This window comes from Bos taurus, chromosome 19, assembly GCF_002263795.3.
Source record: "Bos taurus isolate L1 Dominette 01449 registration number 42190680 breed Hereford chromosome 19, ARS-UCD2.0, whole genome shotgun sequence".
In the NCBI taxonomy this organism is placed as follows: Eukaryota; Metazoa; Chordata; class Mammalia; order Artiodactyla; family Bovidae; genus Bos; species Bos taurus.
Window position 1 is genome coordinate 11297898 of NC_037346.1, and position 17123 is coordinate 11315020.

Genomic DNA, 17123 nt, shown 5'->3' on the forward strand with positions numbered 1-17123 from the left:
CCATTTTGAGTTAATTTTTGTGAAGCGTGTTAGTTCAGTGTCTAGTCGTCTCTTTGGATGTAGATGTTACTGTATCACTGTTGAAAAGACCATCCTTTCTCCATTGGATTATCTTTGTTCCTTTGTCAAGAGATCAGCTGACTGTATTGTGTTGGCCCATTTTTGGGCTCTCTATTCTTTTCCACTGATACACTGTCTATTCCTTTATCAGTACCACGCCTGTTTTTATAGTAAGTCTTGAAGTCAGGTAGTGTCAGTCCTCTGAATTTGTTTTTCAGCATTGTGTTTGCTATTCTGGGTCTTTCATTTTTCCATATAAACTTAGAATTAAACTGAGCAGGACCCTGTGGTGCTCCTGGGCATGGAAGCCTTTCTGTCCCCCATTTCTTGTTTATAAGGAACAGACTCCAGTCTCCATGACCTTCCCTGGGTTTCAAGGGCAAATTCGAACAGTTGGTAATTGAGGAAGGGAGGAGATGCAGAGACTAGGGAGGAGAAGCCAAGGAACCATCTGAGGCAAGATTAGAGGAACCAGGGAAGCTCATCAAAGCTCATCATTATTAGGAGACCACCTGAGACAAGATTTAAGGCATATAGATCCTGCATGCATTCTAATCTTGTTCAGTTCAGTTCAGTTGCTCAGTTGTGTCCGACTCTGCCACCCCATGGACTGCAGCACACTAGGCCTCCATGTAGTTCACCAACTCCCGTAGCCTCCTCGAATTCATGTCCATCAAATCAGTGATGCCATCCAACCATCTCATCCTCTGTCGTCACCTTCTTCTCCCACCTGCAATTTTTCCCAGCATCAGGGTCTTTTCAGATGAGTCAGTTCTTCGCATCAGGTGGCCAAAGTACTGGAGTTTCAGTTTCAGAATGAGTCCTTCCAATGAATATTCAGGACTGATCTCCTTGAGGATGGACTTGTTTGATTTCCTTGCAGTCCAAGAGACTCTCAAGAGTCTTCTCCAACACCACAGTTCAAAAGCATCAATTGTTCAGTACTCAGCTTTCCTCGTAGACCAACTCTCACAACCATACATGACTACTGGAAAAACCATAGATTTGACTAGATGAACCTTTGTTGGCAAAGCAATATCTCTGCTTTTTAATATGCTGTCTAGGATGGTCATAACTTTCCTTCCAAGGAGCAAGCGTCTTTTAATTTCATGGCTGCAATCACCATCTGCAGTGATTCTGGAGCCCAAGAAAATAAAAATACTCTCACTGTTTCCCCATCTATTTGCCATGAAGTGATGGGACCAGATGTCGTGATCTTAGTTTTCTGAATCTTGAGCTTTAAGCCAACTTTTTCACTCACTTCTTTCACTTTCCTCAAGAGGCTCTTTAGCTCTTCATCAATTTCTGCCATAAGGGTGGTGTCATCTGCATATCTGAGGTTACTGATATTTCTCCCAGAAATCTTGATTCCAGCTTATGCTTCATCCAGTCCAGCGTTTCACATGATGTATTCTGCATATAAGTTAAATAAGCAGGGTGACAATATACAGCCTTGACATCCTCCTTTCCCAATTTGGAACCAGTCTGTTGTTCCATGTCCAGTTCTAACTGTTGCTTCTTGACCTGCATACAGATTTATCAAGAGGCAGGTCAGGTGATCTGGTATTCGCATCTCTTTCAGAATTTTCCACAGTTTATTGTGATCCACACAGTCAAAGGCTTTGGCATAGTCAATAAAGCAGAAGTAGATGTTTTTCTGGAACTCTTTTGCTTTTTCAATGATCCAGCAGATGTTGGCAATTTGATCTCTGGTTCCTCTGTCTTTTCTAAATCAAGCTTGAACATCTGTGAGTTCACAGTTCATGTATTGTTGAAGCCTGGAAGTTCCTGCTTCATGTACTGTTGAAGCTAATCTTGTTAGCAACCAAGAACTTGAATTATTGCTATAAAACTCCTCCCCAAATCCTCCCAAGTTGGGACACACAGTTTTTCAGGGTTTCCTTTGCCTGCAAAGCAGTTGAACTATTCTTTCCTACTTTACCTAAAACTGTCTCCAAGATTCAATTTGGCATCAGTGCACAGAGGCTGATCTTTTGGCTTAAGAATCAGTTTGTCAGTATTCATTAAGTATCTTGGTGGGATTTTTTTATTGGACTGCATTGAATTTATAGATCAATCTGGGAAGAACTGACATTTTAACAATATTGAGTTTCTTATCCTTTAACATGGAGCATCTCCATTTATTTAGATCATCTTTGATTTCTTTTATCAGAGTTTTATAGTTTTTCTCTTAGTTTTTTTTTTTTTTTTTTAAGGCAGTGTAACTTTTTTTAAATGTATTTTTGGCTGCATTGAGTCTTTGTTGCTGCAGATGGGGTTTCTCTACTGGTGAGGAATGGGGGCTGCTCTCCAGGTGAGGTGTGTGGGCTTCTCACTGTGGTGGCTTGTCTTGTGGAGCTCAGGCTCTAGTGTGCGTGAGCTCAGTAGCTGGCACTCGGGCTCAGTAGTTGTGGCTCAGGGGCTTAGTTCCCCAGAAAGATTGTGGAATCTTTGTAGACCAGGGATTGAACCTGTGTCCCCTGCGTTGGCAGGCGGATTCTTAACCACTAGACCAACTAGGGAAGTGCTCTAATATAGTTTTTTTTTGTTTTTAATTTGGCTGTGTCGGGTCTTAGTTGCAGTACACGGGATGTTTCTTTCTTGCATCATGGAGGATCTTTTGTTGCAGCATGAGGACGCTCTAGTTGTAGAGCTTGGGCTCAGTAGTTGCAGCAGGTGATCTTAGTTGCCCTGCGACATGTGGGACCTCAGTTTCTTGACCAGGGATCAAACCAGTGTCCCTTGCATTGCAAGGCAGATTCTTAACCACTAGACCACCATATAGTGAGGTAAGTCCCTCCTCATATAGTTTTAAAGAGATTTTTGAACCAAAAACAGTTAAAAACTATTGCCAACAGAAGTAGCTTCTGGACTAAGAGTATTTTTTTTTAATTTTTTTTATTGGAGTGAAGTTGCTTTACAATAGTGTATGAGTATTCAAAATATATTTTAATTTGATTGTATTTATCTGAACTTTTAAAGTGCAACATACCATAAGTATTTTTTCATATACTTTTTCATTTTTTTGCATAAGCTTTTTGCAGTCTACAGATTTTTCATATCAATAGTAAAATGGATTGAATAAATTGTAAGATATTCATATAGTAGAATACTACACAGCAATTTAAAAAAAAATGAACCACTGCCTCCACAACTGTGTAAATGAATCTTACAGACATTATGTTGTACAAGAGAAACCAGCACAAAAGAGTACAAACCGTATGATTTCATTTTTATGAAATTTAAGGACAAACATAATTATGCTAGTAGAAATCAGAATACTGGTTACCACTGTGCAGGGATAAGGAGTAGTTCGGACTGAGAAGGGACACGGGGGAACTTTCTGGAGTTTGAGGAATTTTTTTTTTTGAGGAATGTTTTGAATCCTGATTTAGTTTTAGTTATACAAGTGTGCATATGTGTGTGTGCACTTGTGTTTAATGACCGGTACACTTAAGATTAGTGCACTCTATAAAAAAAATACAAATAAAATGTATGTCAAAGGAAAAAAACTTGAAAAATACAGAAAGGTACAAAGGAAAAAAAAAGACTTGTAAACATAAAAATGATTATTAGTAGCATTTAGGTCTGTGTGTACCTTGTCTTCTGTGTGTGTATTTGCTTAACATAAGTTAATTTTTGAGATGAAATTTTTTTACCATCTCATTTAGTAGTATGTTATGAGTACTTTCCTATTTTAATAAAATTTCTTTCACATGATTTTTAGTTGCACTGTAGCATTTTTGTGAGTGCACATATTATAAATTATTTGACTAATCTGGCATTTGACATATAAGTTGTTGCCAGTTTCCTTTCAATAAGAAAAGGTTCTAATATGAACAGCCTTGAAAATAGATCTTTGTATATATTTTTGACTGTTTCCTTTATATATTCTAAATATTAATTCTTTGTTGCTTATTGTGCTGCATGTATTATTCTTGTGTCTATGGCTTGTTTATGGTGTCTTTTTAAGTTTTAAAATTTTAGTGCATTCAAATGTATCCATGTTTTTTCTTTTAGTTTAGTTTTCTTGAGTTTAGTTTTAGTTCTTATCCTTTGTGACATTTTTCTTCTAAGAGTGTTAGTTTTCTTTTTTAATAAATGTTTTCAACCACCTGGGAGTCATATTTGTTTATGTTGTATGGAACAGAATCCATTTTATTTCCTTAATGAATTTTCTCATCATCATTTACTAAATAATCCATCTATTTCACTCTGATTTGTAATGCCACTTCTGCCCCATAGCTGATTTTGTATATGTGTAAGCTTATTTCTGGACTTTTGTGTTCTTTGATCGTGTTTGTCTAAGTTATATGATTTGTTAATTACTGTAGCATTAGAAAAATGCTGATACATGGTGATAAGGCGTATCTCCTCATTTTATTTTCCTTTGAAATGATCCTGGCTGTATGTTGCATTACTCTGCCATTTGAATTTTATTTTATTTTATTTTTAAACTTTACATAATTGTATTAGTTTTGCCAAATATCAAAATGAATCCATAAGAATGAGCTTATAAATATCTATGAACAAATCAGTTGGAAGTTTGACTGTAATTGCATTAAATTTATATATTAATTTAGAAAGAATTGACATATTACAGTATGAAGTTTTTCATTCATGAACAAGATACAGTTGTAATCATTTTTTATCTCTATATATCTTTCAATAGAATTTTGTAATTTAAAAGTCTTATTTACTTTTGGTTAGATTTATTCCTGAGAAATTATAAAGTTTCTATTTCTTTTTCAAATGTTACAATTCAAAATTGCTTTTTCTGATTCTTATCAGTATATATAAATGGTAATTGACTTGAGATATAATTCACATGCCATAAAATTTACCCTTTAGAATATACAGTTCAGTGGTTTTTCCTGTAGTCACAGAATTAAGAAAGTATCATTGCTGTCTCATTTCAGAATATATTTGTCACCTCAGAAAGAAATCTTATACCCGTTAGCAGTCATTCCCATTTGTTCTTACCCCAGATCGTGAAAACCTGTAATCCACTTTGTGTTTCTGTGAATCTACCTGTTCTTGTGACTGCCTTCTTTCACTTTGCATGATGTTGTCAGGGTCTATGTTGTAGCATGTATCAATACTTCATTCCTTTTTATTTCCAAATAATTTTACACTTTATGAATATACTGTATTTTGTTTATCCATTATCAGTTGTTTCTACTTTTTGGCTGTTGTAAACAATGCAACTATGACCATTTGTACACAGATTTTTGTGCAGACATATATTTTCAGTTCTGTTTGGTATATACTTAGGAGTAAAATTCTTGGTCCACAAAGTAACTCTGTGTTTAACTTTTTAAGAAACTGCCAAACTTTTCCATAGGGGCTGTACCATTTTACAATCCCATCAGCCATGTACAAGGATTCTGATTTTTCCGCATTCTCACCAACACTTGTTTTCATATCTCTTTTATTATAATCTTCGTAGGAAGAATGCAGTGATATCTCAAGAGGATTTTCTTTTCTTTTCCCTAATGACTCATAATGGCAAACAGTTTTTCAGCTGCTTATTGTCCATTAATATATCTTTGGAGAAATCTGTATTCAAATCCTTTGCCCTTTCTGAAATTGAGTTGTCTTTTATTATTGATTGTTTAAGTCCTTTCTGTGTTCTGGATATGAACAGCATATTGGATATATGATTTGCAAATATTTTTTCTCATTTCATAGATGTAGTAATTTTACTTATTTTAAAATTAGATTAGGGAAATTTCCTTTGATCCTAAGAAATTCATCATTGTGATTATTGAATTGTTTATAAGTTAATTTTTACCACAGTAATGTGTGAACATAATTTAAAAGTCAGTGTTGTGGAGTGATTGTCCTCCAATTAAATAAAATAAATAAATTTTTTAAAAAGTCAATTAGTACTATCAAGAAAAGCATTCATCTGCCCCACTCCCAATTTTTACTTCTCAGTGGCTCTTTTAATTCTTGTAGTGACTTTCTCTCATAATTAACCCCAATTTTCTAAGTAACATGTAGATTCAGCTACTTTTCAGTTTTCAAGTTTTGATATTCTCTATTGAATTCCCATTAAGTATGGTGAGGATTCAGCTCCTTTACACACACACTTTCTCTCTCTCTTTCAGAAACACACACACACACACCTCCTCTCTTTTCCTCTCTGTCCCTCCCTCTCTGTTTCGTTTTCCTCCCGTCTTCTTCCCCTTTCTTCTCTCTCCATTTTCTCAGCATAATTATAGTAATATTCACTGTGCATGTCATCATATTCTGTGTTATCATAGTTCATGATAGTAATATCATGTAACTTGCTTGATTTATTTTTAATACAATTCTAGTTTTACTATGAAGTAATAATTACCTGTAAGTGTGTGTGTTTCCCCATTTGCTTAGTTTTCTATTTATCTATAAACCTAGCTATCATTGTTTAGGTAACCTAGCCAGAGGTAGCCTTGGAGTTGTCTCATGGTTCAGTAGATAGAATTTCATTCAGTCCTTTAATTTTTATTACAGTGCCTTATTGTTAGGAGTTCAGAAATTACGTAGCTTTAGGAAGTAAATTGCCAGTTGTCTGCCAGTGTTGGAGAGGAATAGTAGCTTTCATGTAGGGTGTTTCTCAGAGAACTTGATTTTTTTTTTTTTTTAAAGAACAAATTAGTACTTGTCTTTTGTTGATAATTTGTACTGTTGAATTATTCAAGCTCATATTATTTTTTTGTTCTTTATTTTTGAAAAATATTTTTGCAAGGACCTATTGTATAGCACATGGAACTCTGCTCAATTTTATGTGCCAGCCTGGATGGGAGGCAGGTTTTGGGGGAGAATGGAGACACGTATATGTATGGCTGAGTCCCTTCGCTGGTCACCTGAAACAGCCACAGTGTTGTTAATCAGCTATACCCCAATACAAAATAAAAAGTTTAAAGTCTGGAAAAATAAAAGTAAAAAAGTTTTTTCATATCCTTTAATGTTTTGTTCAGTGGAGACTAATTTTATTTTTAATAAATGTGTATTATTTCACAGTATATCTGGATATTGAAATTTTGTTTTATTTATCCCATTTCCCCATTTTATTTTCATTGATTGTATTGCATTGCTCAGTTGCTCAGGCATGTCCAACTCTTTACAACCCCATGGATTGTAGCCTATCAGGCTCCTCTGCACATGGAATTTTCCAGGCAAGAACACTTCAGTGGGGTGCCATTTCCTACTCCAGGGAATCTTCCTGACTCAGGGGTCAAACCTGAGTCTCTTGCATCTCCTGTATTAGCAGGCGGGTCTTTACTGCTGGGCTACCTAGGATGTCTTATTTATCCTATTTCCCCATTTTATTTCCATTGAGCACAGGTTTTATTGTCAAACATCAGAGTTGTCACCAGTATCTTTTATTGTTTCAATATTCAGAGTTTTCTCTTTCACAGTGTGGGAAATATATCTTAATGTCCACACTTCAGTCTGTATTTAAACTTATAAGCCATGTAATCACTAATGAGCCAGTTAAAATACATTTTGTATTTAGCATGTATTCTTTCTTTGCTTTTTTTTTTTTTTAATTTTGCTTGTCACGTAGTCATGATTCTTAGCATAGGCATACTCCCTGGAGGTAATTCAGGGATTTAGGTGGCATATCAGATTTTTAAGCTTTTTAGAAACCATTTTGTACATTTTTATTTAGCCCATTGCTTTTGAAGGGCACTGAATAAAACTCTAATTGCCCGAAGAAATAATGAACTTTCTAAATGTGTAACTTCTTATTTAAATGTCTCTGAAGAGGATTTGAGAATATATGGGAATTCAGAATACATTGTTAGTACTTGCATATTAATGTTTGACTAAAATTTCAATTATATTTCATTTGGGTTTTATTAACAGTTTTAAGAATTTTCCTTTTCCTCTCTTTTCCCTCCCCCACCCCTAACCAGTACACTTAACATGCCAATTTCTTTACAGGGACATTTTTCTGCTGTCCTTCAAAGAGAAGAAAAAGTCCCATCAATTCATGGTAAAGAGGAGGCAAGAGAAATACCTGTTATTAGTGCTTCAACTCAAATAATGCTCAAAGGACTTTTTATGGTGCTTGACTATCTTTTTAGGCAAAATAGCAGGTAAGTAAAGATATCTGGTCTGTATTCTTCCTCTTAAAAATATTAGCCTTACTGGGTGCTAGCTACTAATTTTATGTGAGTACATGAGATAATGATACACAAGTGGTATAAATACTGCTCTTACTGGCACAGACTCAGTCAACTGGTGTTAGTTTTTGTTAATGAAAATGAGTATTGAAACCAGTAAATAAATACATTTAATTAATTTAGCATTAAATTTACAATCCTCTGAGACTAAATTTGCCTTCATTTAAGTATAATTTATATATATTTCTTCCAGTGTCAGAAAGTCTCTCTTATTAATAAATCCTGTTTAATAAAATGTGAAAGCAGTCAACTTCCCACACACTACTCCTTAAGTTATAGTACTACCTGGCTCCAATGTTTTTTTAAGTTTTTTTTTTTTTTAATGGTAAAATATCCTGGTGGCTCAGATGGTGAAGAATCTGCCTTCAATGTGGGAGACCTGGGTTCCATCTCTTAGTTGGGAAGAGCCCCTGGAGAAGGAAATGGCAACCCACTCTACTATTCTTGCCTGGAGAATTCCATGGACAGAGTCCACTGTAGTCTGGTGGACTACAGTCCATGGGGTCGCAGAGTCGGACACAACTAAACGACTTACACACACACACACACACACACACACACACAATATAGGGCTTCCCAGGTGGAGTTAGTGGTAAAGAACCCGCCTGCCAATGCAGGAGATATAAGAGACATGAGTTCAATCCCTGGGTTGGGAAGATCCCCTGGAGGAGTGCATGGCAACCTATTCCAGTATTCTTGCCTGGAGACTCCCATGGACAGAGTAGCCCGGAAGGCTATAGTCCATGGGGTTGGACACAACTGAAGCAACTTAGCATGCATGCACGTATACATAATGTAAGACGGAACAGTTTAAACATTTTAAGTGTACATTTTAATGGCATTAACTATGGTCACATGGTTGTGCACTGTCAATTTCCAGAACTTTTTCATCATCCCAAACAGGAACTCTATACCCAGGAAACAGTGTCTTCCGTTTCTCTAGCACCATAGCCTTTGGTAACCTCTGTCCTACTTTCACCTTAATGGATTTGCCCCTTTTGGTGTCTCCTGTACGTGGAATCATGTAGTATAATATTTTTAAGGTTAATGCATGTTATAACATACATCATTCCTTTTCATGGCTGCTGAAAAGTGGACACAACTGAAGCTAAGTCGCTTCAGTCATGTCTGACTCTGTGCGACCCCATAGACGGCAGCCCACCAGGCTCCCCCGTCCCTGGGATTCTCCAGGCAAGAACACTGGAGTGGGTTGCCATTTCCTTCTCCATTGCATGAAAGTGAAAAGTGAAAGTGAAGTCGCTCAGTCAGGCCCTACTCTTAGCGACCCCATGGACTACAGCCTACCAGGCTCCTCCGTCCATGGGATTTTCCAGGCAAGAGTACTGGAGTGGGGTGCCACTGCTTTTTCCAATTTGTATGGCTGAATAATACTCTATTGTGAGTATATGCCATATTTTGCTTATCCATTTTTATATTGATAGACATTTGTATTGTTTCTACTTTTTATTGTGAATCATGCTGCGGTGAACATTGATGTACTAGTATCTGTTTTGAGTCTCTGTTTTCATTTCTGGGTACATACCCAGCAGTAGAATTGCAGTATTTATGGTAATTCTGATCTAATTTTTTTAAGAGCCACCGTACTGTGTTTCATAGCATGATTTACACTTCACTAATGACTGGAGATGTTGATCATCTTTTCATGAGCTTATTGTCCATTTCTATATCTTCACTGGAGAAGTGTCTGCTCAGCTCCTTCATCCATTTTTGAATGGGGATTTTGTTGTTTGTGAGTTGTAAGAGTTATTCTGCATATTCTGTTTCAGATATATATTTTACAAATATTTTGTCCTATTCTGTGTGTAATCTTTTCACTCTCTTCATAGTATTCTTTGATGCACAAAAGTCTTTAAATATTAATGAAATCCAATTTATTGATTTTTTTTTCTTTTGTTGCTTATGCTTTTTGTATCCAGTTACAATGGCCAAATATGATGTCATGAAGATTTCTGCTATGTTTTCTTCTAAGAGAGTTTTGTAATTTTTAGCTCCCAGGAAATTTTTTTTTTTGACCACTCCCCCATGGCCTGTGGGATTCATGTTCCCCAACCAGGGAACAAACTCACGTCCCCTGCATTGGAAGCTCAGAGTCTTAATCGCTGGACCACCTGGGAAGTGTCCCCCACCCCCAGTATTTTTATAAAATTCTCTCCACCTCGTACAAGGTTCCTGACTTGGACTTTCTCTCTGAGGGTAAAATTAACAGTCAGTATTACTGTGAGGACATGGTAGAGAATACCAAATTTCATTCTGTTTAAGCTTAGGTTTATAGCCTCTTATGGAGAGAATTTATAAACTGTATCAGATTACAGAGGTCATATAGTTTAGTACTTTCATTGAGAATAGATGAAAAGGATGTTCAGGTGGGAGGGGACATAGGTAAACCTGTGGCTGATTCATGTTGATGTTTGGTAGAAACCAGCACAATATTGTAAATCTTTCAATTAAAAATAAATAAATAAAAAAAAATAGATGAAGACTGAGATCACATTTTAAAGGCAATTGAAACTCAGTTTCCTAAACTTTCAGTAGAAATTGTCTTTCTGTTTTCTAATGCAATAAAAAAGTTTAACCCACTCTTTAGTTGTTTTTTTTTTTTTTTTAACAATAATACTGTTAACTATTTTATAACTAATGATGTAACATAGGATATAGAGAGCTCTGAAGTAGGAGTTAGGAGGCTTGGATTTTAATCCTGGCTTTGCTGTGATTTACATAATGTCTGAACATAGGGATGAGAAGTGATAAAGGGTGGATGGTTAGATGATGCATAAACTCTGTAAGGGTGGATTGACCCTAAGGTTTAATGATTTATTTTCTGTCAGAATTACTGAGTTTAGTGGTATGGGTTATTGGTGGGGGACGGTGTTATCTAAAGTTCTGCCACTTAAATGCCATTTTATTTTCATTTAGATTTGCAGATGATTATAAGGTTGCTATTCAACAGACTTACTCTTGGATAAATCAGAGTGATACTACAGATCATGGGTTGTTGATTCTATCAAAAAATAAGAAACGTTTACGGCAGAAAGCAGCAGTTCGTGTGCTAAATTTTTGGTGCTTAAATCCAGCTGTGGTAAGCTTATCATGCTGTAAATAAGAATTCTTCTTGCTCAGTACCAACAATTAAGTAAATTTGTTTGACTTTTTAAAAACTGATTTTGTGTATTTAATGTTGTTTCCTTGTAGGCCTTTTCAGATATTAATGGCAAAGTTTGGGCAATTGTTTTGACATCTGGGACATTATCACCAATGAAATCCTTTTCATCAGAACTTGGTGTTACATTTACTATTCAACTAGAGGCTAATCATGTCATTAATAACTCACAGGTTAGTTTCTTTTTTTCTTTTTTGAAGTCTTAGTCTTTTTACCTCAGTATAAGTATCTACAAAGAAGTTAAAAGGTAACTGAAGGACTAGCAAACAAATCCTGATAGGAAAGTCAACATTTCAGTTTCAGAATAGAGAAAATTTGTCAGCTACTTGGTAGTGTCAGCAAAAGGAACTACTGGTAAATAGTATTCCTTCAACCCAGTGAGTAAAAATATGTACTTTGCTTGCAAAGACTGTATTGCAGTTTCCTTATTTAAGTTTAAATTTTTTTAATAAAAATTAAAAAGGAAACAAATTCAACCCTTTTTTTTTTACTGTAATTTCTAATTGTGTAATTATTTGTGATTCTTTTTTCCATTAGAGTATGATGTAACTGTATTCTAATTTTTATGTGTTTATCTTTCCATTGCACCTAGATTAATAGCTGGTATTAGTTAATAAATTTTCAGCACATGTTTGAATATCTGAAATGAATTAAAAGTATTCTTGTGAGTCCTGTGATGTAAATTTTAATTTTTTATAACAATACCCTGTAAATGTTACTTGAATTTTCCTAAGGATGTTTCAATTTTTCATTTGTCAATCTGCCCTCTATTTCTTTTTATTAAGTAATTGAAAGTAGTTAGCTACATGCATAATGGTATGGCCATAGAGAAGCAGAAGATATTAAGAGAAGAGGTGGCACGAATACACAGAAGAACTATACAAAAAGATCCTAATGACCTGGATAACCATGATGGTGTGACCACTCACCTACAGCCAGACATCCTGGAGTGCAAAGTCAAGTGGGCCTTAGAAAGCATCACTGTGAACAAAGCTAGTGGAGGTGATGGAATTCCAGCTGAGCTATTTCAGATCCTAAAAGATGATGCTATTAAAGTGCTGCCCTCAAAATGCCAGCAAATTTGGAAAACTCAGCAGTGGCCACAGGACTGGAAAACGTCAGTTTTCATTCCAATCCCAAGGAAGGGCAATGCCAAAGAATTTTCAAACTACTGCAGAGTTGCACTCATCTCACATGCTAGCAAGGTAATGCTCAAAATCTTTCAAGCTAGGCTTTACCAGTACATGAACCGAGGACTTCCAGATGTTCAAGCTTGATTTAGAAAAGGCAGAGGAACCAGAGATCAAATTGCTAACATCCACTGGATCAAAGATAAAGCAAGAGAATTCCAGAAAACATCTGCTTCATTGACTACATTGAAGCCTTTGTTTAGATCACAACAAACTGTGGAAAATTCTTAAAGAGATGGGAATACCAGGCCATTTTATCTGCCTCCTGAGAAATCTGTATGCAGGTCAAGAAGCAACACTTAGAACTGGACATGGAACAACGGACTGGTTCAGAATTGGGAAAGAGAGTATGTCAAGACTATATATTGTCACCATGCTTATTTAACTTATATACAGGGTACATCATGCGAAATCCCAGCCTGGATGAATCATAAGCTGGAATCAAGATTGCTGGGAGAAGTATCAGTAGCCTCAGATATGCAGATGACACCACCCTTTGGCAGAAAGCAAAGAGGAACTAAAGAGTCTTGATGAAAGTGAAAGAGGAGAGTGAAAAAGATGGCTTAAAACTCAACATTCAGAAAATGAAGATCATGGTATCCGGCCCCATTACTTCATGGCAAAGAGATGGGGAAACAATGGAAACAGTGAGAGACTTTGTTTTCTTGGGCTCCAAAATCACTGCAGATGGTGACTGCTGCCATGAAATTTAAACATGCCTGCTCCTTGGAAGAAAAACAATGACAAACCTAGACAGCATATTAAAAAACAGAGACATTACTTTGCCGACAAAGGTCTGTATAGTCACAGCTATGATTTTTCCAGTAGTCATGTATGGATATGAGAATTGGACCATAAAGAAGGCTGAGGGCCAAAGAATTGATGCTTTTGAACTGTGGTGTTGGAGAAGACACTTGAGATTCCTTGAACTGCAAGGAGATCCAACCAGTCCATCCTAAAGGAAATCAGTCCTGAATATTCATTGGGAAGACTGATGCTGAAGCTCCAATACTTTGGCAATCTCATGTGAAGAGCTGACTCATTAGAAAAGACCCTGATGATGGGAAAGATTGAAAGCAGGAGGAGAAAGGGATGACAGAAGATGAGATGGTTGGATGTCATCACCAATGGACATGAGTTTGAGTAAACTCTGGAATATGGTGAAGGACAGGGAAGCCTGGCATGCTGTAGTCCATGGGGTTGCAAAGAATCAGACACAACTGAGCAACTGAATAGCAACAACAACATGTTTAATGGTACTTGAGCACCTAATATTCTAGTTCTTTATAAAGAGCTATAGTTTTCAACTAAAGATTATTTGTGGGACTTACTGGCATTTAGTAGGTGAGGGTCTTGAATGCTAGACTCCTATGTAACAATGAATTGTGGTTTCCAAAATGCTAGAATGCTCTTATTTAGAAACATTGCTATTAGCAGTAGCAAAAGAAAAATATATGATCCATATTTTCAAGTTGTTTTCTTTGGAGGCTTACATAAATATGGGAAGTTATTAATAAATTGAACATATTTTTCCAAAAGAATGTTATTATAGGGTCTATGTTCTCAATCTTGTGCACAAAAGCCCATTTAACTTATAATGTTACTAGAAAATGATAATTAGTAAGAATAATGCTAGTTCAGCTGGATTCTGTTCTAATATTTCCCCCAACTTTTAAAAACTTTGATTTTAATTGTGGTAGAAAACACATCGTAAAGTTTACCATGTTAACTGTTTTTAAGTGTGTAGTTCAGTTTTATAAGGATATTCGTTTTGTTTTGTAACCAATATCTAGAGCTTTTTCATTTAACAACACTGGAATTCTATTATAAAATAAAAATTCTCAATTCCCCCCTCTTCCCAGCCCCTGGTGACCACCATTCTACTTTTTGTTTTTATGAATTTGACTTTTCTAAATCAAGGGATCTAAGACCAGGGATCTAACCTGGGTCTACCTCATTCCAGGCAGATGCTTTAACCTCTGAGCCACCAGGGAAGTCCACTATTCTAAGTACATCATCTAAATGGAATTACAAAATTTTGTGATTAGTTTATTTTGCTTAGAATGATGTCTTCAGAGTTCATATTTGTTGTAACATGAAACAATTTCTTCCTTATTAAGGCTGAATAATATTTGAATTGTGTGTGTGTATCACATTTTGTTTGTCCGTTTGTTGATTACCCCAACTCTTTATTTAAAAAAGTATAGCTTGAAACAAGTGGAAAAAATAGTATTAACATAGTGAATATCTTTATAACCTTAATGTAGATCCATCAGTTGTATAACTTTGCATCTGTGTATATATACATATGAGAGAAAAGGAGAGAAGAGTAATACTGTAAAATATTGACAATTACATTAACTGGATATGTTATTAGAAAGTAATTTGTAGACATTGTGATACTTTGCCCTTAATTAGTTTAGAATGTTTATCCTGAGAACAGGTACATAATCTTGTGTAATCACAATATCACGATCATATCCAAGCAATTTAATATTACTACAAATAGAATCTATATTCTTCTAGTTATTTCCAGTGTGACTTTTATAGTGTACCTGTTTATTTTTTTTTATTCTTGATTCAGAATCCAGTTAAGTATTATATATTGCGTGTGGTTTTCATGTTTCTTTAGTTTTGTTTTTCTTTTTTTTTTCTTTCTTATTTTAGATTGAATTATAATTGATTTACAATATTAGTTTCTGGTGTACAACATAGTGATTCAAAATTTTTATAGATACTTCATTTAGTGTTATTATGAAATATTAGCTGTTATCCCTGTGCTGTACAATATATCCTTGTAGCTTATTTATTTTTATACACAATAGTTTATACCTCTTAATCTCTGACCCCTATCTTGAATTTCTCCCCTCTGGAGTAACTGCTAGTATGTCCTCTCTGTGAGCCTTTCTGTTTTGTTATATTGATTCATTTGTTTTATTTTTTAGTTTCCACACATAGTAGTAACATATAGTATTTGTCTTTGTCTGACTTACTTCACTTAGTCTAATACCTTGTAGGTCCATCTGTGTTGTTGCAGTTGACCAAATGTCATTCTTTTTTATGGCTGAGTAGTAGTCCTGTGTGTGTGTGTGTGTGTGTGTGTGTGTGTGTACATCTTCTTTATCCATTCATCTATCGGATGATGGACACTTAGATTGCTTCCATGTCTTTAACTATTGTAAATAATGGTGCTATGCACATTGGGAGTGAGTGCACACAAACATCTTTTCAAATTAATACTTTTGTTTTCTTTGGATATATTCCCAGAAGTGAAATTGCTGGAGCATATGGTAGTTCTGTTCTTAGTTCTTTGCAGAACATTCATACTGCTTTCATATTGGCTGTACAAATTCATGTTTTTTTAGTCTTTAAAAGAGCTTTTTTGCCCCTTTTTTTTTTCTGTATTTCATGATATTTTAAAAGAATTCAAGTCACCAGTTGTCCTTAGGAATATTTTATAATCTGGATTTTTCTGATGATAAGATTCAAGTTAAAGTGTTTGATAAGAATGTTTTGCAAGTGATATTGTTACTTCCCATCATATCATATCAAGAAACACATGCTATCAGTTTGTCTTATTACTTGTTGATCATTTAGTTTAATGTTGATTAAACTGCTGTCCATCAGATGTCATTTTGCAAAATATATCTCAGTCTTGTGTATCATTTAAAATATAGGACTATAACATTTTTCAACAATCTAAAGTGTTCATATTACCTTTTGAATGGGCTTCCCTGGTAGCTCAGCTGGCAAAGAATCTGCCTTCAATGCAGGAGACCCCAGTTCAATTCCTGGGTAGGGAAAATCCCCTGGAGAAGGGAATGGCTACCCGCTCCAATATTGTGGCCTGGAGAATTTCATGGACAGAGGAGAATGGTAGGCTGCAGTCCAGGGGGTCGCAGGGTGTCAGTCCGACTGAGCGACTTTGAATATTCTTTAGAATACTAATAAAATTTGTAGTTTCTCATAATCAAATACTAAGACTAGATCTGTATAAATATAGAGAAATTGTATATAACTAAAATTTGATGGGTCTGATTTTCTATGACTATAGATCTTTGAGCGTCAGGGAATTTGTGAAACAGTAGTTCCTGTCATAAGTGAATCTTAGAGACTTACCTATAGCAGATGGTGTGTGCATGCTCAGTTGCTTAATCATGCTGGACTGTTTGTGATTCCATGGATGGTAGCCCGCCAGGCTCCTCTGTCCATGATATTCTTCAGGCAAGAATACTGGAGTGGGTTGCTGTTTCCTCCTCCAGGAGATCTTCCTGACTCAGGGATTGACTCTGCATCTCCTGCATCTTCTGGATTGGCAGAGAGAGTCTCTACCTCTGAGCCACCTGGGAAGCCCGTAGCAGATGGTACCATCCCTCATGTCTTATTTTGGATTCATTTCTAACTTACTCATTTCCTTTGTTCCCATGATCCAACAAAATTCTGTTACATGGTTAATTTTGTAAAGGTATTGAGGAAATAAGTAAAACCTAATTTCTGTCATTCTAAGAGAATTCAGTC

General features: G+C 35.6%; 1 protein-coding gene across 3 annotated transcripts in view; it reads left to right on the forward strand.

Annotated features, from left to right (window-relative positions):
• Nucleotides 1–17123, forward strand: part of BRIP1 (BRCA1 interacting helicase 1) — a 182143-nt gene that overhangs the window by 69029 nt on the left and 95991 nt on the right. For all 3 annotated transcript variants that reach the window (XM_024980612.2, XM_010815737.4, XM_024980614.2), the window contains exons 11-13: nt 7996–8150; nt 11172–11334; nt 11448–11588. In XM_024980612.2, coding sequence (XP_024836380.1) covers nt 7996–8150; nt 11172–11334; nt 11448–11588 — 459 coding nt within the window. The remainder of the gene's footprint in view (nt 1–7995; nt 8151–11171; nt 11335–11447; nt 11589–17123) is intronic.